This window comes from Nyctereutes procyonoides, unplaced genomic scaffold (genome assembly GCF_905146905.1).
Source record: "Nyctereutes procyonoides isolate TBG_1078 unplaced genomic scaffold, NYPRO_anot_genome, whole genome shotgun sequence".
Taxonomy (NCBI): Eukaryota; Metazoa; Chordata; class Mammalia; order Carnivora; family Canidae; genus Nyctereutes; species Nyctereutes procyonoides.
Genome location: NW_026575125.1, coordinates 93,149,274 through 93,172,928, shown reverse-complemented (window position 1 = coordinate 93,172,928; position 23,655 = coordinate 93,149,274). Strand labels below are relative to the sequence as shown.

At 34.9% G+C, this 23,655-nt stretch overlaps 1 protein-coding gene across 11 annotated transcripts in view; it reads left to right on the top strand.

Moving 5' to 3' along the window:
• The window catches only part of THOC2 (THO complex subunit 2), a 134,643-nt gene that overhangs the window by 97,265 nt on the left and 13,723 nt on the right, over positions 1-23,655 (top strand). For 4 of the 11 annotated variants that reach the window (XM_055337385.1, XM_055337378.1, XM_055337375.1 and 1 more), the window contains 18 exons: positions 4,017-4,113; positions 4,725-4,818; positions 5,238-5,318; positions 6,903-6,999; positions 9,154-9,271; positions 9,861-10,040; positions 10,772-10,942; positions 15,191-15,466; positions 16,512-16,653; positions 17,117-17,274; positions 18,160-18,288; positions 18,650-18,781; positions 18,870-19,054; positions 19,579-19,757; positions 19,991-20,093; positions 20,761-21,191; positions 21,419-21,477; positions 22,897-23,028. In XM_055337385.1, coding sequence (XP_055193360.1) covers positions 4,017-4,113; positions 4,725-4,818; positions 5,238-5,318; positions 6,903-6,999; positions 9,154-9,271; positions 9,861-10,040; positions 10,772-10,942; positions 15,191-15,466; positions 16,512-16,653; positions 17,117-17,274; positions 18,160-18,288; positions 18,650-18,781; positions 18,870-19,054; positions 19,579-19,757; positions 19,991-20,093; positions 20,761-21,191; positions 21,419-21,477; positions 22,897-23,028 — 2,764 coding nt within the window. The remainder of the gene's footprint in view (positions 1-4,016; positions 4,114-4,724; positions 4,819-5,237; positions 5,319-6,902; positions 7,000-9,153; positions 9,272-9,860; positions 10,041-10,771; positions 10,943-15,190; positions 15,467-16,511; positions 16,654-17,116; positions 17,275-18,159; positions 18,289-18,649; positions 18,782-18,869; positions 19,055-19,578; positions 19,758-19,990; positions 20,094-20,760; positions 21,192-21,418; positions 21,478-22,896; positions 23,029-23,655) is intronic. The other 7 variants (XM_055337383.1, XM_055337382.1, XM_055337384.1 and 4 more) reach the window with 6 other exon arrangements.

The window sequence follows — 23,655 nt, the reverse complement described above, 5'->3', positions numbered from 1 at the left end:
ATTCATAACAGAACCAATCAAGAAATCATGAAAAAGATTGTGGATATGGGAAAAAAAAGTTGGAGGGCTGAAAGTTGTCAAGGGTATGGAGTTTGGAGAAGTTCAAGAACTAATAGACCCACATAGAAGACGATTTAATGGAGATGAGTGCTTCTGAACCAGTGCCAGATGATGAAGAAGGTGTAGAAACAGTGCCAGCAAACACATTGACACTGGACCATCTGACAGAAAGTTCTGATTATTCTAAACTGCTTTTGACTTCTTTTACGACATGGACCTTTCTATGATACGGGCAATGAAACTAAAGCAAGTAGTGGAAGAAGTATGGGTACCATTTAGAAACATTTTTAAAGAAGTGGAAAAGCACAAAACGTCAGACAGAAATTACCATGTACTTCCATGAAGTTACACTGAATATGCCTGCCTCATCTGCCTTCCTTCCACCTCCTCCGCCTCTTCCACTCTGCCATCCCTGAAAGAAGATAAACAACTATTCCTCTTCCTTCTCCTTTTCAGCCTACTAAATGTGAAGGCAATGAGAATGAAGACCTTTATGATGATCCACTTCCAGTTAATGAATGTAAATAATCATTATGCTATACAGTTAATAAACTTATCTGTTGTATTTGTGTGTCTTTGTGTGAAAGTCTAACCCAATGGCAAGAACTGTAGGAGACATTTTTTGTGTCCTCCTCCTCATCATGTAAGACATGTATAGAAGTGGATAGCCTATCCTTACATAGGCATAAGGTGAATAATATTTTACAAAATTAAGAATATATTTATTTTCTTACTGTTTTATAATTTTGCTTTCAAAGAATTGTATTACTGTACAGTATGCCTTTCTCATAATTGGACAAACTGCATTATCAGCCTATCATCACAGGTAAGTGGTTTTTTAAAAAAAGTAACAGTATTTCTAATACTGTACTATGAATATGACTGTAAAGCTATATGCCATAAAATATTAGGACAACTCATTCATTAGTGTATAGCCTAGGCTACCATGAAACAATTGTATCGATTATACTAGGCTTCCATAAAGCAATCATAGTGTTGCTGCTTCATTGTCAGTGCATGAATCATCATACCTGTAAATAAATATGAATTTCTTTTTCACATTATCTTTTCATTTTTGATGTCTAGTGTTAGTGATGCATATAACATCCAGTGTTTTGTATCATATAATATTGATGTAGGTACTGACAAACTGTTCATCTTGTAAATAGATGATGTAAACTTAACAGTATTGACAAATAGAGTACAGTACTGTAAATGTATTTTCCTTATGATTTTCTTAATATTTTCTTTATTGTAAGAATATATAATACATATGTGGAATATGTGTTAATTGGCTGTTTATGTTATTAGTAAGGCTTCTGGTCATTAGTAGGCTATTAATAGTTAAGCTTTTGGGGAGTCAAAAATTATACACAGATTTTTGACCGTATGGGGGCGTTGTTGCCCCAGTCTCTATGCTGTTCAAGGGTTAACTGTATATTAAGTAGTATCGAATATCTTGACCCTGTCTCTTTCACTGTCTACTGCCACTAACTTATTTCTTCTATCTGGAGTATTATGGTGCCTTGTATTCTTTCTTTAAGATCCTTTTGTGAGGGATCCCTGGGTGGCACAGCGGTTTAGCGCCTGCCTTTGGCCCAGGGCGCGATCCTGGAGACCCAGGATCGAATCCCACATCGGGCTCCCGGTGCATGGAGCCTGCTTCTCCCTCTGCCTCTCTCTCTCTCTCTCTCTGTGACTATCATAAATAAATAAAAAAAATAAAAAAAAAAAGATCCTTTTGTGAGATGACTAACCATTGCCTACAGATTATGTGTCAGCCTTTATGGCATGGTGATGTAAGACATCTTTCATGATGTCCCTCCCCATTTCCAACCTCTTTCCCTGCTAATTCTACCTCCAGCTATACTGAGCTCAGTTAAGTTTTCCCTGAATGTGCTGTGGTCTCCTTTTTCTTTGTATTTTTCATTTCTTCTCTTTGTACAAGGTTTCTCCTTCTCTCTTTTTTCCTCTCTCCATCTGGTAACCTCCTCATCCTTGGAGGGTGGGTTCCAGTGTTGGCTCCTAATGAACCCTTTTGTAGCACATACTGTCAAGCACAATAGACTATTCTCTATTTGTGCCATCATTGTCCCATATGCAAATGATGCTATCATACCATTTAGATACATTGCTATGATTATTTTTATCTAATTAATCTTTTGAATAGTTTATACATTCACATGGTTTAAATTTTAATAAATATAAAGAGGTAGATAATAGAAAGTCTGTCATCCCATTCCTTATTCACTCAGTCTTCCTGAAGGAAAATAAGTAGCTACTGTTTATTTATTGTCCTAGAGATTTTTATGTATATACAGATGGATACAAATATATTATTCCCCCCTTTCATACTACTGATAGCATATAATATGTACTATTCTGTAATTTGCTGGATTTGAGAATGTAAATTAAAAAAAAATAGGTTAAGTCCATCTCCCCAGCTGGACTAAGCTTGAGATGAGGAGCTATTGTTCATACTTGTATTCCTAGTGTTTAGCTCTTTGCCTGTTATAGAAGACATTAATATGAGTTAATAAAAATGTATGTCACAGAAGGATATCTGTAGAATTTTTTATATACTTGGATTTTTGTTGTATTTGTTAGTTGTAACTGTTTCACCAGGCTTGAACAATGTGATTTTGGTGTTGATTGAATTTTGTATGTTGGGAATGGAATGTATTAATTTATTACTAGGAGAATTTGACAAGTTTTGATTACTGTTTAAAAAATGAATTTGCTGTAAGGCATTCAGTAGTTCATTCCACAGATGGTCATTGATTGTCTTCCATATGCCAGACATCACAGTAGCTAGAGGGGAAGACTTAATCAAGAAAGTATTCCTTTGATTTTTTTCCCCCCTTCCATGGTAGAGGCAGAAAGGGAAGGGGATAAAAGGCATAGAGAGGAGGAAAGGTTTGCTTTGGCGAGTAGGGGGACCTCCTGAAATAGTAGGAACAGAAGTAAGGACAGGTGGTAGTAAGTTTGAAGGTGGAACAGAGTAGAGTCAAAGTTTCAAACTTGATAGGTCTCTCTCTTCTGTGGGGGGAAAAAAGGAAACGGGGCCATGGAGAATGGGAAAGGGAAGCAGTTGATGATGAAATAATTTTGATTGATGGGTCAGTTTTGTCATAAGAAACATCAGAGAATTATATCAAGTTTGTTACTTCCAGAATGATCCCATTCCTTGAACTATCAATTCATTATTTCCTTCGTTGGATTGTATTTTCCTTCTAGAAAGCTTTCAATCATCAGGATTTTTTAAGTTTTTAGATTTATTATGTAATACAGGAAGAGTTTAAGATGCTGTATAATTTTGAGCTGTAAGCATTCATAGATATATTTTCCAGAATGTTAGTAAAAGAAATACTGAGCAGAGGAAGAATTAGAGGAAGGAAAGAAGTAGAATTGATTTTTAAAAAAATCTTTACTTTTAAAAATTGTTTATATGAAAACCAGAGAACTTCCTATATCAAGGAGTGCAGCATTAGCTATTACTCTATTAGGGTAACTGAGACAGATGGTATTTCAATACATTAAGTATTTCATTGCATTACACTGAATTTGATATCTTAATCCTTAAGCTGATAAATGAGCACTTCTAAATCTAAAACAATTACGGTTTTCTTCAAGAAGAGTTTGATGTATTTGTAGAGTATATTAAAAGTTTTTGATTATTAGACTTCCTATAAAATGGAAATGTATGTATTAAAAATGTTAAGTATTGCAAAATCTTAAAACCCTTTTTGAGAACACCTAATCAAAGTGTAACTTAAGGCCTACAGTAACGTATATGAAGAATGTGGTGATTTTACATGAATCCATTTTGGATACTTGGGAAAGAATTGGCTTTTGTTTTTTTTCTTTGAGTTTGTTTTTTATAATATAACAAAGCTATCAATGTTTTGAGGGAAATGACTTAAGATGATCCCTGCCACCTTTTTCTCCCCTTGTAGGCGTTTAACCAAGGAAAATGTGAAGCCTTCTGGAAGACAAATTGGGAAATTGAGCCACAGCAATCCAACCATTTTGTTTGATTATGTATGTTTTGAGGTTAATATTATTTTAAGGGATTTTTCTTTTTGTTGTCTTTAAATCAGCACAAGCAGAAATGGAATGATAAAATTCTAAAAATGGTAGTTTTAGGGGAAAAAATCTTTAGCAAATGAAACATCATATAATTACTCTAAAAATAAACAGCATACAATATATTTAACACATTGATCTACTCTTCTGGTCATAGGTAACTGCTACTACTGTTAACAGTCTAACATTGTCTTATTTACCCCTTGTTGATTTATAAAAATATCAATAAAGAGATGCATTGTTTTTTATTTTAGTTGTTAGAAACAGTTGAATAGCATTTCTTTATGATTCAGGTATAATACTTTCATATTTAGAATGAGATTTATAAAAGACATTTTACATTTATCATTCCAAAGTTCAAGTTAATATGTCCTGGAATTATTTTCTAATTGGAAAATGTAGCCTCAGAAAATATTTTCTAAAGAAATGATAGAATAGTAGTTTTTGCATAAATACAAAGTAGAAAGAAGCTACTTTAATTTTAAGCATTATTTCTTTTGAAAAAAAGTATAGCCATTATTTAGCAACGAAGTTCTCTTTTGAGTTAATGCCATCTATTCTTTGTTGCTGTCTTTCAGATCTTGTCACAAATACAGAAGTATGATAACTTAATAACACCTGTAGTAGATTCATTGAAATACCTCACTTCATTGAATTACGATGTTTTGGCCTGTATCCTCTCAAGTGAAGTAATACATAAATTTCACATTTCATAGATCTTAATGATGAACATTTGCTTTCATTCTTTTTTTTTCTTTTTCATTCTAAGTTCCATTAGTAACCATATGAGGTTACTTCCATTGCTGATGTAAAGGTTGGCCAGTCAGGAGTGAGTTTGTACGTGTGTCTGTGTTGTGTGTAGGGAGAGAATGTTCAGTTTACTAAATGGGGTAATATAGGTGGAATCTGCCTTGCTGAAAGATGGAAAAGCGGCTAAAGAAGAAAAGTCGGTACTACAGTGAGTGGAATTTGCAATAATTCGTAATAACTTGAGGCTAACAATTTATTTTTCCCCCAAGATGTGGCATTTTGTTGTTTTGGGTCTTTGTTAGAGATGTAGTGACTTAAAATTTTTCCTTAATGTGTGAAAGATTGTATTATTGAAGCTTTAGCTAATCCGGAAAAGGAGAGAATGAAACATGATGACACAACCATCTCAAGCTGGCTTCAGAGTAAGTATTTTTATTTTTCCAAGAATGAGATTTCCATCTTTTGTAATTGCTGTGTTATGTATTCTATTACCAGTGTTAAGAGCCTGTTAAGAGGTCTTGAGAATACCTAGCCAACTCAGCTTGCTCTTGGAGTGTCTAAGTCTTCGGTTGTGTAAGGCAGTTCATATAGTACTCATTTTCCAACTCAAGAGTCTGCTATTGGCTATGATAGAATTTGTGCAAGCATTACTGGGGAGTTGAAAATTCCCTTCTATTATTTTAGGGGAATTGATCTTAGGGGAACTCTTCTCATTTCCATCCTGAGGTTTCAGTCATCTTAAAAGAACAAAAATTTGGTTGTTAACAGAAACCCTAGTTTTGTTTTAAATTTCTTGTGCTTTTGATTTCTAGCAGTGAGTTCTCTTTTCTTTTGACCTATTGTTTCTGATAGCTGAATCTTGTCGTAGCTCCCCATTGCCCTTTAAAGTCTGAAATCTGCATTAAAGTCATACAAGTAAGTTCTTTTGGGATCAGGTCCTTGCTTGGTGTATTAGGGTCTTTTGCCCTTCCCTAATATTCTAGGTTCCAGTAATACTGAACTTGTACTTTCTGTGGCCTTTTTGCACATGTTATTGCCTCTACTTGGAATACCCTTCTATGCTTACTCATTTTCTCCACCATGTCTTCTACTTATAGATTTCAGCTTAGGGGTCACTTTTCTTCAGAAAACTTTCCCTATTAGTGCTCCTGCCCAAAAGTTAGAATTATGTGCTCCTCTCTGTACTCCCATGGAACCTTTTATTCATCATAGTTATTTCAGTTTACTTTTCTGTATCCCTCACTTGACTCTAAGCTCCTTGAGGGCAGGACCTGTGGTTTGTCCATATCCTTTAAGGTGCTCAGCGAATAATTGTCGAAAAGGCTACAGGTCACTTGATTTTACTAGGATTTTCTCTTGTCTTTCTGAGGCTTGCTCCCTCCTCATGATGTGGTAAGGACTATTGGTTAAAATTGGTCTTTTGTTTGCTTCTAGGTCTGGCAATTCTTTACCTGTTTGCTTGCCTCTCCACAACTAGTAGCATATTTCTAGAGGAAGATAGGGTTTTTTTGTTTGTTTGTTTGGTTGATGGTTTTTGTTTGTTTTTGTTTTTGTGACTCAAACAGTGGGGCAGGTGTTTTGTTGATGATTCAAATTTACTGAGTGAGCTGCAAGATTTTGTTTTGGCCTAACAGGCTCTGGAATCAGGCCATATTGGTTTGAATCACTGCTCTACCTCATACCAACTATGTGACATGAACAAGTTGCATGATATATCTGTTCCAAATTTTCTTCATTTGATTGGTTTATACCAACCTGAGATGATTATTGCAAAAATTAAATGAATTAATTAACATAAAGTGCTTACATAGTACAGTGCTTAGCATATGTATGCTTAATAAATATTAGCTATTATTAATTGTAAAGCTTTCAATAGCATCAGCAGTACAATTATTCCTACCTCATTTTGTTTTAGAAATTGAGTTAGTTGAGAAATGCCACTTAATATTGTGTTTTTTTGTTTTATGAACTGTTTTTTAAAAGCCCTATTTTTTTATTTCATATAGGTCTGGCTAGTTTCTGTGGTGCAGTTTTTCGTAAATATCCAATTGATCTTGCTGGTCTTCTTCAATATGTGGCTAATCAGCTAAAGGCAGGCAAAAGGTATTCATAGCAAATTATATGTAAATGAAATTCAATAAGTAGACTACTTCTGGTGGTATTGGGATATTGAGATTGCTATTATTCGGAAAAACTTTTGTAGGCTTAAGTAGAATAGTTGCTCACTTATTTATATGGAATTCTTTAATAAAAGAAATTGCAATTTCATACATAAACACTTTTTTGCAGAAAGAAATGTAATTTTTGGCTATATATGTAATTAAAAAGACAATTCATTTTGACTGCCTGTTAGGCTCTTGAGTAAATGGTTTATATGGTATGTTATAAATCCTCTTCTGAGAAAACATATTACATTATTGATTTTGCTGCTGGACAGTAATTGGTAGGAACATATTTATTTTGAGGGTGTACACAGAATTTTTTAAAAATCTATTTTTTAAAAAATTTGAACCTCGGAGATACGTACAGTTTATATACCTTTTGGGCAGTGTCCTCTTTTCTTTATGAATACTATTCATATTATTATTTTATTCTGGAACAATATTACTATTTAGAGTTTGAATTAGTATGTCTATTAAACCTCATCAGCAGTACACTGACTAGAATCAAAGAACTAGAAATTATTCCAAAAAACTTTCTGGTAGAAGGCAAACCAAAACTTGTAAAGCTATCTAGTGTTCCACCCAAGTATTACCTAAGTAATTCTTGACAGATTATTATTTTGGATTAGGGAAAACTTAAAAAAAATATTTAGATTTAGGATTTTATCAGTATTTCACTCACTATGCACATCTGTCCACCATTCCTATATACTTTGCTCTTCTATGTCTATGGACCAGGAGAATATAACATTATTTTAAAATCTAAGTCAGTTTTCTGTACTGTGAATATAGTTTTTAATTAAAAGATAGCTTAAAGAAAAATTAAAACATTTTATTGGTACTTGTTGCATACTAATTTGCATGAGGGCTCTCTTGTTTTCATAAACTATGTTTAGGGAAGGCAATATAAGTTGAGAGAGTAAGCACTTAAGAATCCTCAAAACCTGTGCTTTTTGTCTGTTATTAACTTGTGTTTTGAGTATGTCTGGCTTTACCTTTGGAAAAACATCTGTATTTGTTTTGTAGGAAAGGAGGTTTCCACTTTATCTTCATTACTTAACTAATTAAAGAAGATCTTGAAAGTTATAAGTTGTTATTTCCATTGACAGTCCTAACCTTTGAGAATTAAAATTCATAACTATTGGCACAATAACATGTTCTTAAGGCTGTCATCTGGCTCATACACCACAACTTGGAACTTCCATTCCCTTCCTTTTTTTCTTCCCTTCCTCACTCCCTCCATTACTTCCAAGTGTGTGTGATTGCTTAGAGAGATGGCTCTATACCACCAAATCTATGTATTGGCCACCTTGTACTGGAGGATAAAAAAAATGCTGTGAAGAAGTGAAGGGGATTGAGAGTACACTTAAACAATGATGAGCACTGAATAATGTATGGAATGTTAATCACTATATTGTATGTGACTAAAACTAATATAAACTGTTAATTATGCTTGAATTAAAATAAACATTAAAATATGCTATGAAGTGCTACTGGGTGAACTGATAAAAATGAAATATGCACTATGAAGTATTAAATCAATGTTAGATTTATTAAAATTGATAACTATGCTGTGGTTGTGTTAAGAGAATTGCTATATTCCTAGAAAATGTACTCTTAGGAAATATACTAGGAATTTCGGGGGCAAAATGTGCCCTTAAAATGATGTTGCTTACTAAATAAGTTAACTCTCAGATGGTTCAAAAAAAACTGCGTATGTGTGTGCGTGTATGTGAAGAAAGGGAGGGAGAGAGAAAACAAATGATAAGACTGGGAGTAAGAATGTTTTAATATTAATAATAGGTGAAGTCGGGGTAAAGGTTATATTGGTGTTCTTTGTACTATTTTATATCTTTATATTCTATCTGTAAGTTTGAAATTATTTACAAGGGAAAAAGTTAAACCTTTTACATGCCCCAAATATTTTCCAGTATAGTTCTAGGAATGCAGTTTTCCCTTAAACACCACTCCAGCCCCTTCTCCTCCATATTTATATACAAATAATTTAGGGATTCTCAGCATATTAATTATAATATATATAGTCACTTTTATGTTTGAAGTTTCAACTGTAGATTTTCTTATTTTTTGTAAATAGTTTTGACCTGCTTATATTGAAAGAAGTGGTACAAAAAATGGCAGGAATAGAAATTACAGAGGAAATGACAATGGAGCAACTAGAGGCCATGACTGGTGGAGAGCAACTAAAAGCTGAGGTGAGAGTTGCTAATTTTTTAAGTTGACTTTTTAAGTTCAAAATATATGCATACTCATACTAAAGAATCCAAATAACACATAAATACATGAAACCAAATGTCAAAGCCAAACATACCTTTCCCTCATGACTGTCCTCACCTCCCTTTTAAAAATTGAGATATACTAGTTATTTTAACCCTTTGAAAAAGCTGATACAAAGTATAAAAGACAGTAATAGATCTATAAGAGAAATAAATATCTAGTCTTCTATAGTCCCTGATACCCTAACTGGTGTAAATCTGAACATAGTTACTCTGTTTTTTAATCTTTTCCACATTGAATAAAGAATAATTCTTTTTAAGGGACTACAAGGTAGAAAATGGAAAATATGCAGAAGTTTAAAGACAATTGACAGTTATCTTGAAGCCAGTGACTGTAATTGGCAATAGTGTCACCAAAATAAATTTGTGAAGAAAGGGAAGGAATGTAAAGTTTTTTTTTTATCTTCAGAACTATAACTGTACCTTTTTTGTGTTTTTTTTTTCTTCAAATCAGGTAACATGTGTTAATACATTGTACACTGGTAAATTTATGTCTTCCCTTATGCAGGGTGGTTATTTTGGCCAGATCAGAAACACTAAAAAATCCTCCCAGAGATTAAAGGATGCACTATTGGACCATGATCTTGCTCTTCCTCTCTGTTTGCTTATGGCTCAACAGAGGAATGGGGTAATCTTCCAGGAAGGTGGAGAGAAACATTTGAAACTTGTGGGAAAACTCTATGATCAGGCAAGTTAAAGTGGCTTTTGTGTTTATGTAGAGTTTTTTTATCCTGATAATTGAAAATATGGACTGTGATAAAATTTTTAAAATGTCATTTTGCACATCAGCTCTAATGTAAAATAAACATTCTGTGCAAATTATACAATTTAAGAGAAAGCTCCAGGAGATGTAATAATATGTAATGTTCTCAGTTAAGTAGTTAACTTCAAGTTGTTTGCTCTCATATCTTTACTCATCTCTGGAAATCTGGAATTTCAATCAGAACAAAGTTGATGTGATCTTTATAAAATATATCTATAAATATGAAGCAGCAAAACCTGTGATTAGCCTACAAAATGTGATTATTACCTACTATATTATAAGGGAAAAAAGATCACATGTATTTTATACATGAAGTTTTCTTAAGGGCAAGGAGATTCTGTATACATAAAATTGTTACATGTGATGTAGGGTAAATTATTCTGCTACTTAAAGTGATGAACAATACCTTGGAACTTGAGACCTGGTTGACTATTAAAGCCTTAGACTGATCAACTTTTCAGGACCTTGGCATCTTTTTTGGTAATATGTTATAGATGTTATAGATTATCTCTGAAGTTCTTTTAAGTTGTAAAATTTGAATTCTTAAATGTCAATCAAAATATTATTAAAATGACATAATCATTTTAGAATATTTTTATGTTGGTTTCATAAAATGGTAGCACATTTGTGGTTTTTGTCTTATTTTTTAAATTTAGTGTCATGATACCCTGGTACAGTTTGGTGGTTTTTTAGCATCTAATCTAAGCACAGAAGATTATATAAAGCGAGTGCCTTCAATTGATGTGCTCTGTAATGAATTTCATACACCCCACGATGCAGCATTTTTCCTGTCTAGGCCAATGTATGCACACCATATTTCGGTAAGTGTAAGTGTCTTTGCTGCCATTCAAGAATGATTCCAAATTATTTCTTAACTGTAAATATATTTTAGTTTGACACATAATACATTATGTTCTTGGGGATTTACTCTTAATACTCATCTCTCAGCAGTGTACAATGAAAATGCTCCCTTTAAAAGTAAGTCTTATTAGTACTATAATTTTACTGTTACTATACCACCAGTTGTCCAGGTTGATGTCTTATGGGTCCTTTAGAACTGTAGTGCTCAAACATTAATGTAAATGAGAGTCCCCAGCAAAGCATCTTCAAAACGCAATCCCATGTCCCCAGATTCTAATTTAGACCTGGGAATTTGTTTTGTTTTTTTTTTTTTTTTTTAACAAGTGCTAGTTGATTCTGATAACAGGAAAATATGGTATGTCCTTCTGAAAAATGCTCCTTTCCTTAGTAACAATATCCCTGTCAGTTAACTTGCTAGTCATACTGCCTTGAGAGAAATAAAGACAGACTTACAGACAGACTTAACCACCCCCAGATACTCTAAAAACATTTATAGGCTGTGTTATATAACTTCTCAGAAAGGTGTATTCATAGTTCTTGTTTTATTTCTCTCCACCTAAATGAGACAACTAAAAGAGAAAACTACAAAGCAAACCAGAGCCTTCCCAAGCAGGACATCCGCATAGTGACTGAAAGGATGGTAGGGGGAAGAGGAGACCGCCCTCCTCCCTCTTCTCTATCTGCCACCTGTACTTTTGCCTGCCGAGCAGTGACCTCTAATGGGAATTGACTTCCTTTTCCTTCAGACCATGGTCAAGCCTCTGTTTGGAAACTATGGTACTTCTCTACTCTGACTGGAGCCCCAGCATATTCTTCACCTTTGTGTAGGCTTGAATTCTGGCCCTTCTGTTTATTTGTTGTTGGTTTTAATCTTGTACTGTTTAAGAAAAGTTTTCACTATAGATTTTGGGGAAGGTCTTGGTCTTAAACTAGGATCCCTTCTTTGTTCCCAGTAGGAATGTAGGGTTGTGTAGTAGAGGTGTGGAGAAAAGATGCTGAGAAAATTGGGGTCTAATTGATCATTTAATCGACCATCAGCTGTTAGTGTTTACATATCAGCTGCTAAGTGTCCTACTTCCCTCTAACAACTACCTGTTAATTGATTTAATTATCACTTTATTAGCATTATGCAGTAATACTGTGCTATATTCTTCAGAAGGGAAAAGGGGACAGGAGTAGGATTAGGTCTCTTCCCCCCCTTTAGAATCTCTCAATCTAGAAAATTGTGTGCTCTCTTTGCATAGTTATGTCTCGTGTTGTCTCCCCACCCCACAGTAGATCGGCTTCAGCTATACAATAGGGGACCTGATTTCTTGAAGGACTGAGGTAGGAGAATTGCTTCATCTCAGGAATTCTGACCTGCCCTGTGCTATACTGAGAAGTGAACACACTAATCAGTGATATTGAACCCTAGCAAACAGGAACACCTGGTTTCCTGAGGTTGGCTGAACTTTTCCAGGTCAGAAATGGAGCAGGTCATTCATGCCAGTAGCTACCTTTTCCATAGCCTGTGTACAAAAATCTAAACAAAGAAATGCCATTTCTGTCTCTGGGTTGCAGAGGAAAACAAAGAACTATATAGAGGTGACTATACAGCTAAATCAGGGATGAGTCTGTTACTGATAGGCCACGTAACACCCTCTGGAAAAGGAGTTCTTTGGAAACCTTGGTTGCACTGGATGGACATCCAAACTTCCCTGGGGATCCTTGCTCTTGCTTCTTGGATGAGAGCCCATTTTGAAGAACTTTTGATGAGAGGGTATGAGTATTGGAGGACTGCTAGGACCCTTCCATAAATTGATTATTAGCAGGCTCTCATGGGAATAATTCAGCCAACCAAACACTGTTCAGGTTATGGCAACAAGAGCTTTTTGAACAGGAATTAGAAGTATAGCACTAACTGTGGATATCAGTTCTATGCCATGGTTTAGTGCACTGGATGACTTGAGATGTAGAGCTGTCATGTCTCTCCATTTGACTGAAGGTGTAGGCTTGGAGAGGGAGTTTAACTTCAGACAAGGAAATATTCATCTTAGTTAAATATGAAATATAGCTGTCTTTTCTGATCAAGCCTATTTTTTTAAAACTAGATAGGAACTAAGTGGGCACCTAGTAATAGAATTGACAGATTCAGAACCCGAGGACTGGGGAGATGGGGGTTGTCCATACCCCATCATTACTTTCTCATACCTAAAAACCTAATTTTAAGTTCTAATTATTGAGACTCACCTTGTAACTCAGTTCTGAAAGAAAGGCTTTCTCCCAGTTTATGTTCTAGATCTTGCCCAAATCAAGTAGTTAAGCTATCCTATGTAGGGAGTTTCAGCACTACTTATCCTATGTTTTGTTAGAACTTTAGCAGATGTCATTCTGCTTCACATAGATTGATACTAGTTACCATGGACAGGACCAGCTCTCAAAGTTTAAAAACCCTTTCTTTTATTCCTACTACTATTCTCTCAGGTCTGTGATGTAATTGGGACTTCTCTCTCATAAGTAATATTGTTTGTAGTTTTGTCACCTGTGTGGTCTCAATAATTATCAGCATGCTTTCTTAAATGGGGTTAACAGAAGATAAATCTTCCCACTTAGAGAAAAACTGTAAGATTCTCAGTTGTAATTATATTTTAATAATTGTAAGTTGCTGCTTGAGATACCCTCTGGAACAAAGTACTTGGTTTGTCTTCAGTCCAGTTAGCCTGGTGTATAGAGGCACTCAGGAGGGAAGACAGCTGGAGTGTAAGGAGCCAAGACTCTTGCCTATCACAATGTAGAACTGAAAGTGGAACCTTTGACCTCTGATCTTCTAGTTCTGGGTTCTATGTTTAGTACAAACTGTGATGATTTAAATGCTTTTCTAACAAAAAAGAAGTGAGTTTTAGATCTTCATTGAGGTTCACCTTCAGGAATGATGCCTAACCCAAACAAAATTTTCATCCTAAAGAGACTGAAGGACGTGAGATAATAGCAACAATACTTTGTGTTATTTTCTTTTTTACATTTGGTATTATACTCTATGATCTAATAATGTAGTTCCCTCCCACTGTACTAACAGATTCTTTTCCTCATACTCTTAAAAGTTTGGCCTTCCTCAGACTCTCTTCTAAATTAGGATTAACCAGTCTGGCCTAAAAAAGCTGCAGTGTCCATTCCCACATGTTTTAAACTCTAATACACCATATCCATTCATAGAAAGTCTTATTTAGGGGCACCTGGGTGGCTCAGTCAGTTGAGGATCTGCATTCTGCTCAGGTCATGATCCCAGTGTCCTGGAATCGAGCCCCATGTTGGGCTCCCTGCTGAGGGATTCTGCTTCTCTCTCTCCCTCTGGCCTTCCTGCTGCTCGTGCTCTCTCTCTCTCTCTCTCTCTCTCTCTCTCTCTCTCGTGCATGTTCTCTCTCTCTCAAATAAATAAAATCTTTTAAAAAAAGTCTTATTTAGCTTAGTAGTAGGGTGACCAGCTTGTCCTTGTTTGCTTGGGACTTTGCCAGTTTTGGCACTATACTCTTGCATCCTGGGAATCCCCTCATCACTCTACTTAGCAGCAGTCTCATAGTAACTTTCTCATAGCCTTTCTTAATGTTGATCCAATTTCTTTCTTTTTTTAAAAATAATCTCTATACCCAACATGGTTTCAAAATCACAACCCTGAGATCAAAAGTTGCATGCCCCACCGACTTAAGCCAGCTAGGCATCCCAATCCACTTTTTTCTTTTTTCTTCCCTCTAATCTACTTTCTTAATTAATAAATTGTAATGACGAATAGGGGCTATGTGTAGTAATAAAACATTCTGTGCTGGTTGGCTTATTACTAGTTCCATTATGCTTCTTTACTAGTGTTAAGACCCTTTACTTGGTTCTCTTGAAGATCTTAAAGCAGGAGTGGAAATCCTATATGTTCAGTCCTTAATGTAGAGTAAGAGAGAGTAGGGTGGGGGATATGGATGGTGGAGGGGATATATATACCCTATTTATTTACATAACAGGTGAGGTTTAATAAGAATCTTCTGAAAAGCTCCTGGTGAGCACAAAGGACTAAAGATTAGAACAGCTTCCAGGGATGATTTATCTTAAATGCCATTGGTAAGAACTTAGAATTCCTACAACAGTTTTGATTGGCTGTCCTCTGATTCTTGAGAAGGAAACATTGGTTTTTATATTATGAAAGTCAGTACTATAAATTGTATTGTGTTGTTTGTACTTTTTATCTCCAGTCTAAGTATGATGAACTTAAAAAATCAGAAAAGGGAAGTAAACAGCAACATAAAGTTCACAAGTACATTACATCATGTGAAATGGTGATGGCTCCTGTCCATGAAGCAGTGGTCTCCTTACATGTTTCCAAAGTCTGGGATGACATCAGCCCTCAATTCTATGCCACATTTTGGTCATTGACAATGTATGACCTTGCAGTTCCACACACCAGCTATGAACGGGAAGTCAATAAACTTAAAGTCCAGATGAAAGCAATTGATGACAATCAGGAAATGGTAGGTTTTTGTTCTAGTAGGTCAAGTACAGCAATTTTATGGTATTAATTCAATTACTTATACTTTGTATTAGCTCAGGTTCCTTAAACCTATGATCTTACTGCTATATAATATTTTTCTTTTTTTTTATATAATATTTTTCTAAGTGAGTTTGTGGTCGGGGCAGGGCTTGGTGAATGAATACATGGCGGTTAATATCACACAAAAGGTATTTGAGCTTGCCTTTTTTTTTTTTAACTGAAGACTGTGTTAGCAACTTAAAATGATCTGTGTGACTTCAAATGTAAGAGCATTAGGAATTCCCCAAAAGAGAACTCTTTAGGAGAAGGCTTTATTGAAGAGGTGAGTCTTGAGCTGGGTAGGCTTTGAAGATAGATTGTTTGGAGATAGGGAGGCAGATTGGTCACTCAAAAGCTTCAGCAAAGGTGTGAAGTAATTTAAAGTTTAAAAAGACTACTTGTACTGTCGTGAATGGGTTTAGTGATAAATTTGTGAAAGGTTAGGATGGACCAGATTATGTAGAACAGTGAAAGTTAGAGGACTTGATAAAATTGAGAGCTGAGTTAGATTCCTTAGCAGGGAAGTGATAATGTTAAAATTATAATTGAAAAGATTACTCTTAACAGTGGTATGAAGAATACATTTGTTAGGGGAAGGGACTGGCATCAGGCTGGAGTCCAGCTAGGTGGCTCTTTGGGTAATTCATTGTGAAGTACTGAGAACATGGATTATTGGTAGAGGTAGTGGGAATGCATGAGACTTGGTAAGCAGTTGGGATACTGGAATGATGGAGAAAGAAGAGTCAAAGATGACTTCATGCCTGAGATTAAAAGTATCAGTGCTAGGAAGATGGCCTGTTTTGATGTGAAGACCAGATTTTGGATTTGTTGAATGGAGGTGAAAGCACATCCAAGTAGACTCCTCAGTATCCCTATGAAGTAATTAATATTAAATATCAGCATTGATCTCTTTTTGAATTTTTTAATTAAAAGAAGGGGAGGTAATGTGCTTGTAGTTAGAAAAGTATCTAACTTATACTTTGTAGCCTCCAAATAAAAAGAAAAAAGAGAAGGAGCGTTGTACTGCCCTTCAGGACAAACTTCTTGAAGAAGAAAAGAAACAGATGGAACACGTACAGAGAGTTCTACAAAGATTGAAACTGGAAAAGGACAACTGGCTTTTAGCAAGTAAGTTGTTGGAATTGTTACATTCCTGCTACTGCCAAATTACAAAAGCAGACCTCTATAACTTCAGATGTGTTGAAGTGTATTATGTTTGTATTTCAGCTCAGTGTTCACTATCCCATTCTTTGGTTATTCATTAAGGCAGAGTCAACCTCAGATGTTCACTGAAGGAACTGATGAAGTTTGCTGGTGAAATTAATTAATTTACAGTTACAATATTGGCAGTTTATCATTCAACTTTTCTGTATGAAATCATGTTTCTGGAGAAATATATATAGAGAAATGTCCACAGAGTGCAAATGAAAGTTTTATCCCAGGCATGACCTTTTGGTTACAAACTATAAAGAGTTTGTGGGTTTTTTTTATAGCATTCTCTACACTAAAATTAATATGTTGTCATGTTTAATGGCCTTGAGGCACTTGAGGAAGAAGTTTACCACTTAATATATTCTTCCCTTATTTTTAGAATCTACCAAAAATGAGACCATCACAAAATTTCTACAGCTGTGTATATTTCCTCGATGTATTTTTTCAGCAATTGATGCTGTTTACTGTGCTCGTTTTGTTGAATTGGTACATCAACAGAAAACTCCAAATTTTTCCACACTTCTTTGCTATGATCGAGTAAGTTCTTTTTATTGCAACCTTAAAAAAAAAGTCTCACAAAGATAACTAAAATTATAATCTGTAGAGGTTTTATTGTGTGTATGGTTAAAAGCATGAACTCAAGAGCCAAGTGCCTGAACCTGAATCCTAGCTCTGCTACTTTCTAGCTATATGATCTTTGGCAGTTTTTTTTAAAACTCTCTATGCCTCAGTTTTCTCATCTGTAAAAATGGAATCATAGTACCTGCTTCATAAGATTGTTGTGGATTAAACAAGTCACTGCACACAAAAGTGCTCTGAATAGTGCCTGACATATAATAAGCACCCCTGGTAAATCTGTTAACTCGTAATATGGGTTTATACGTTTGTCATAATAGGTAGAACTCTTTTTTTTAACCTTCACTCCCTCAAGAAACAACAAAACAGCTTACACCTTCACACATACATAAAAGCAGGGATGCTTTTCAGTATGGTCACATTTATGTATATTTGCATCTGGCTTTTTTCTTAATAGTAAATTACTGCATTTGTGGTTTAAAAATGTATATGTCATAGCATGTCAGCTGCCTATTTTGGTTTCTATCAGCCTCACCTCTGCTTACTGTCCCCCTAACCACAGTAATATCTATGGTTAAGTCTTTGTTGAAGAAGTTATGTTGTAATAATAATGATAGTTTTTTCATCTGTTATAAATCAGTTTTTCAAATAAAAGTTTGTTGCTCTATGAATGTGCTGTTTCCTCACAAATGCTAAAATCTTTGGTTTCTGGAATTGTGACTCTAAAAGGACAAGATACATTTTGACTAACCTGTTTAGTTTGTTATTATTTGCTATAACATAACCTTTTAATATTTTGAACTAATTTTGACTTGATTTTTTATTTTTCAAACATCTTTCCTATAGGTTTTCTCTGATATAATTTACACAGTTGCAAGCTGTACTGAAAATGAAGCTAGTCGATATGGGAGATTTCTTTGCTGCATGTTAGAGACTGTAACCAGGTGGCACAGTGATAGAGCCACATATGAAAAGGTATGACTAATAAACACCCTTACATTTTACCCATGTATATAATAACAACCACTTTCAGTAATCCTTAGGTTGTTTAGTTCTAAAAGGGAAGCTGAGTTTAAGATTGAGTTATAAAACAGTGTTTAAAATTTAAACATCATTCATTCATTATTAAAAAGTGCTTTTTAAAAAAATCCTATCTCAAACTGACATTCCAAATTAATACCATTGAATAAGCTGAACCTTTTTTTGAAAACTACCTGTCTTTCAAATACACATCTTGTTTTTGCATGGAATCATTAATCTGGTCCACTTAAGTTTTCAGCTTCTGTTATTTTGGGGGGCAGAATTTTTCTTTAACAACCTTTTTTTTTTTTTAAAGGAATGTGGAAATTATCCAGGATTCCTTACTATATTACGGGCAACTGGATTTGATGGTGGAAATAAAGCAGATCAATTAGACTATGAAAATTTTCGACATGTTGTACATAAATGGCATTACAAACTAACCAAGGTAAAAAAAAATTATGTTTCTCAAAGGTGGTTTTTTTCTCTTTATACTTAAACTTTTATAATAATAGATCTTAAAATGTTTGTTGTAGGCATCCGTACATTGCCTTGAAACAGGCGAATATACTCACATCAGGAATATCTTGATTGTGCTAACAAAAATACTTCCTTGGTACCCCAAAGTTTTGAATCTGGGTCAGGCTTTGGAAAGAAGAGTACATAAAATCTGCCAAGAAGAAAAAGAGAAGAGGCCAGATCTATATGCATTGGCTATGGGGTAACACAATTATACTTTAATGTGATTTATGAGACTAGATGACAGAAGGATTCTGAAGACTTTAAAATGTTTTACAGTGTTGAAGTTTATCTTCTGCCTTACTTCAGGAGATTATGGGAGATTATGCGATCATGTTCCCACAGGCTGGTGAGAGTTGTCACTTCTGATTATCAGCTTCCGGTCTATACTGGATGATAGTTTCAAAAGTCATATATAATATGTCTTGATTTGGAAGAAATGTAATTTTATCATCAGTTGAGTTTTGGATCTTCACTAGTGGAAAAAAAGACAGTTTAAGGATTAGTTTACATTGAAATTTTTATTTTTAAGAAAGCATCTGAAAAAAAAAAAGAAAGCATCTGGGGCTCTCTATAAAGACCTTCAGGAACTTACTGAAAATTAATATTTTTTATTCTCTGAAACCAAGTAGCAAAGTGAATGACTTGCCAATTTTATTCTTTTAAGCTCCATGTTTGTGCTTTTGATTTGTATTTGTATATTTAAACACTTTGTGCGACTTTCAGCTACTCTGGGCAGTTGAAAAGTAGAAAGTCATACATGATACCTGAAAATGAGTTTCATCACAAAGATCCCCCTCCGAGGAATGCAGTTGCCAGTGTACAAAATGGGCCTGGTGGTGGGCCTTCTTCATCGTCGATAGGAAGTGCATCCAAATCGGATGAAAGCAGTACTGAGGAGACTGGTATGCTTATTTCTAGAAATTTATAAGTAATAGTTTTGTTTCCACCAACTTAGATCTTTTATATCACATGACAAGTAAAAATGCTGGCTTGATATTATAGTTTCTATCTTAGGTAGGAGTATTTAACTATTAAATAATTATCCCTTTCTATTTAATTTCTGATCATTTTGCTGTGAAGTTGTAGTTTATTTACAATTAGGGGCTTGTCAAATAAAACCTTACCTTTATTTCAGATAAATCAAGGGAGAGATCTCAGTGTGGTGTGAAAGCTGTTAATAAAGCTTCTAGTGCCACACCGAAAGGGAATTCAAGCAATGGAAACAGTAGCTCTAACAGGTAGGAACATTGTGCTGTATGTCAGGATTCTGAATTCTTATATGATTTTAACCTCATTGGACATGAATGAAAGAGGGTGGTAGTTAAAGACTATGAAAGTCATTTATGTTGGACCTTGGAATTTTATACGTATCCCTAATTTGATGATGTGCTTAACCATCCTCATTATGTTTTGTATAATGCTGAGACCAACTTTGTTTCCCTGCTGAGTTATGCAGGTGAAGGTAGGTGGTGAAGTTAGAAAAACATTTTAGGATTTGGTGCTTGCTGTGGACATTCTAGGTAAGGATAATGAACATAATAGAAGCCTACCCTGATTTAGACCAGTGATCCATCCAGCCGAGTAATCCAGTTCCTGATATTAGCACCCTTGGTTGGCTTGTGGGATAATTTTTGGTTGTTACCTTGTAATCCTCAGAGATTATGAGCATACACATAAAAGGGCCTGATGTCACTTTAATCATTCTTTTTTAATCTGGTGTTCATGAATCTGGTCATTCATTATTTACTGAATAAAGAAGTGCTTCCTATTTACTTGTCTTAAGGTCCTTGAGTTTTCAAAGGAGTACTCTTAGTTCTAGTATTTTTGAAGTCAGAAACCCTTTATGGTTTATAATATGGAATGTTTTATGACTTTGTCTTAAAATTTTGTGTTTTTATTCTTAAGCAGCAAAGCTGTTAAAGAAAATGACAAAGAAAAAGGGAAAGAGAAAGAAAAAGAGAAAAAAGAAAAGACTCCAGCTACTACTCCAGAGGCCAGGGTACTTGGTAAAGATGGTAAAGAAAAACCGAAGGAAGAGCGGCCAAATAAAGACGAAAAAGCAAGAGAGACGAAGGAAAGAACACCCAAGTCTGACAAAGAGAAAGAAAAATTCAAGAAGGAAGAAAAAGCTAAAGATGAGAAATTCAAAACCACTGTCCCCAACGTAGAATCAAAATCGACTCAAGAAAAGGAAAGAGAGAAGGAGCCATCCAGAGAAAGAGATATAGCAAAGGAAATGAAATCAAAGGAAAATGTTAAAGGAGGAGAAAAAACACCAGTTTCTGGGTCCTTGAAGTCTCCTGTTCCCCGATCAGATGTTGCAGAGCCTGAAAGGGGCAAGTTTGCCTTTCTTTATTTGTATTTGTTTACTTTTGGCTCTTGTTAATATATAATTGATTCTTGTCTCCTTGTTTTGGCAAGTTATCTCGGGACTTCATTGGGCAGCGGCGGGGGGCGGGGGACTGCTGCTAATACTTGATGGCCTTAAAAGTGATTTTTTTTTTAAGTGTTTGGAAAAAGTAGAAATCTATCTTATGGTGACCATTTCTTTTTGTACCAACAGAACAAAAACGCCGCAAAATTGATACCCACCCTTCTCCATCACATTCCTCAACAGTAAAGGTTAGTATAGCCTGAGGAAGGCAGCGTCCATGTTAGGCTCACCTGGTTGGAATACGTGTCCTGACTTCCTTCAAGTCTTGTGCCAAGTATTCACTGGAGCCACTGGAGGTTTTATATTGCATTAGAAAATGAATTTTTTACATATTGGTGGACTGATATTTTTTTCCTATTGAGTATTTTTATTATAAAAATATTAAAACTTCAAGGACCTAGCACTAATTTTGTAGTGTTTCAAAGTGCAAGAGAAATTTTACCCAGAAGTGCCTCACTGCTTTAAGCAGTCTTTTTTGGAGTGCAATGGTAGCTACAAGCAAATGAATCTTTTCAGCAGAATGAAGCCTATTTTTCAGCATAAATATTGAAGAATATATAGCACTGAAGACTTCCTGGATGTTACAGGATAAACAAGATACCTCTGAATTCATCAAGCTTCTTGATGAGCATCATACCGATGTGTGCCTTCTAAGAAGGAATCTTGAAAGGAGTTCCATTTTAAAGTCTCCTTGGTGATCAGTTCTCCTGTAGTTGTGTATATTCAGTGAGCATGCAGCTTCTGTTGTATCTTCCCTTGGAGGTTTGTTTATACCCATTGGGTTCCCAACAAGTTGAACCTTGCGTTACGATAAAAGCAGATGTGGCATCCAATCCTACCACCCAGCAAAGAGAAACCCCAGGCATTCAACTGCAGCACAAAATCGTGGGTGTAGCCTTCTTGAAGACTCAGGGTAGCCATTCCTTGCTCCATATTTAATTTTAATTCTAAAGTCATCTAATTTCATGGAATCTTTGAATTTGCAGTACGTTGAACTTTTAAAACTGTAAGTTAACTAATTGCTCATAAAGAGCACTGTGGTGGAATACCGTAATTTATTTCTTTTTCTTTCTTACTTTTTTTTAAGTGCTTATTTTTGTGGGAGGCATAAGATTCACCATCAGAGGCACTTTGCAAAAAAGTGACTACTCTTTTAGAGAATACATACATTTTGTTTTCTTGTTAATATAATGCCACTGAGCTTTTTTGGCTAGGATTAAAAATGTGTATATTTATGGTAGAGTCATAAGTAAAGTAAGATTTGAAACCTCCCAATTTAAAAAAAAAAGAAACCTCCCAATTAAAGAAAAACTGTGAAAATGTAAGATAATGTTCTTCCACAGTGACCTCCACTGTTTTAACCTTTTTGTGGAGGGAAAGAAATGTTTTGCTTTCTTAAGCTTCTTAACATTAAGTACAGTGTTATGAAAAATGTGGCATTGAAATTTATTTTTAAATTATGAGCAGAGAAAGATTATTTATTACATTGAGTACATATGATTTAATTTTTTTTAACATTACAATTCCATTACATGGTTTTGCTTTTTTTTTATTGTTGATATTCATATAATAATTGACATCACAAGATTTATCCTCACAAGAAGTAGCTGGTTTATTTCCAGGTTACAGCCATACTTCCCAAAGTTCCTCTGGGTTCTGAGAACTATGCCAGCTCACCTGTCATCTCCATTCATTTTCTACAGGACAGTCTCATCGAACTCAAGGAGTCTTCAGCAAAGGTTTGAGTCTTTTAAAATCATCATGCCTAAGTAAAACAGAAAAAATTCTTCATTTATTTAGTAGATACCTTCACCCTAGTAAATTCAGTAAGCTAGTGAATAACCTTTAAAAATACGTGTCACAAACTGAAAACAGTGGATGACAACGGTCCCTTTTAATGAGATTGTTATGAAATGCGTGTAATGTGGCAACATTTCTATAATCTCTCTCTGCTTGCTGTGTTGTGCATTATCCTTTTATGCTTCAAAATCTGGAAATAAGTTTAAGGTTTGGGCAAGAGGTTATTGATTTATTTTGGGGAGTAGGCTTGCTCAATTTCTCAAAACAAATCCGTCAGGTTATTTTCGGACTTTTTTAGACAGCCCCAAAGACCAGAAAATAAATTTGATGCATTCACGTAACTATTCTAAAAACTGAGCCCATCTCAATCCATAAAACTTTCTGTTGCCTCTGCTGAGCTACCTATTTGGTAGTTGTAACATAATATCAAGAAGTATGGTTAATGTCAACTGATCATTCTCTTGGAGGGGAATACTCAACTGGATGGTCATGTTTGCATGTCAGTATTGATTCTTGCCTATTACTCTGCTTTCTTGAGTATTCTTCTACTAAAAATAATGTGCAAT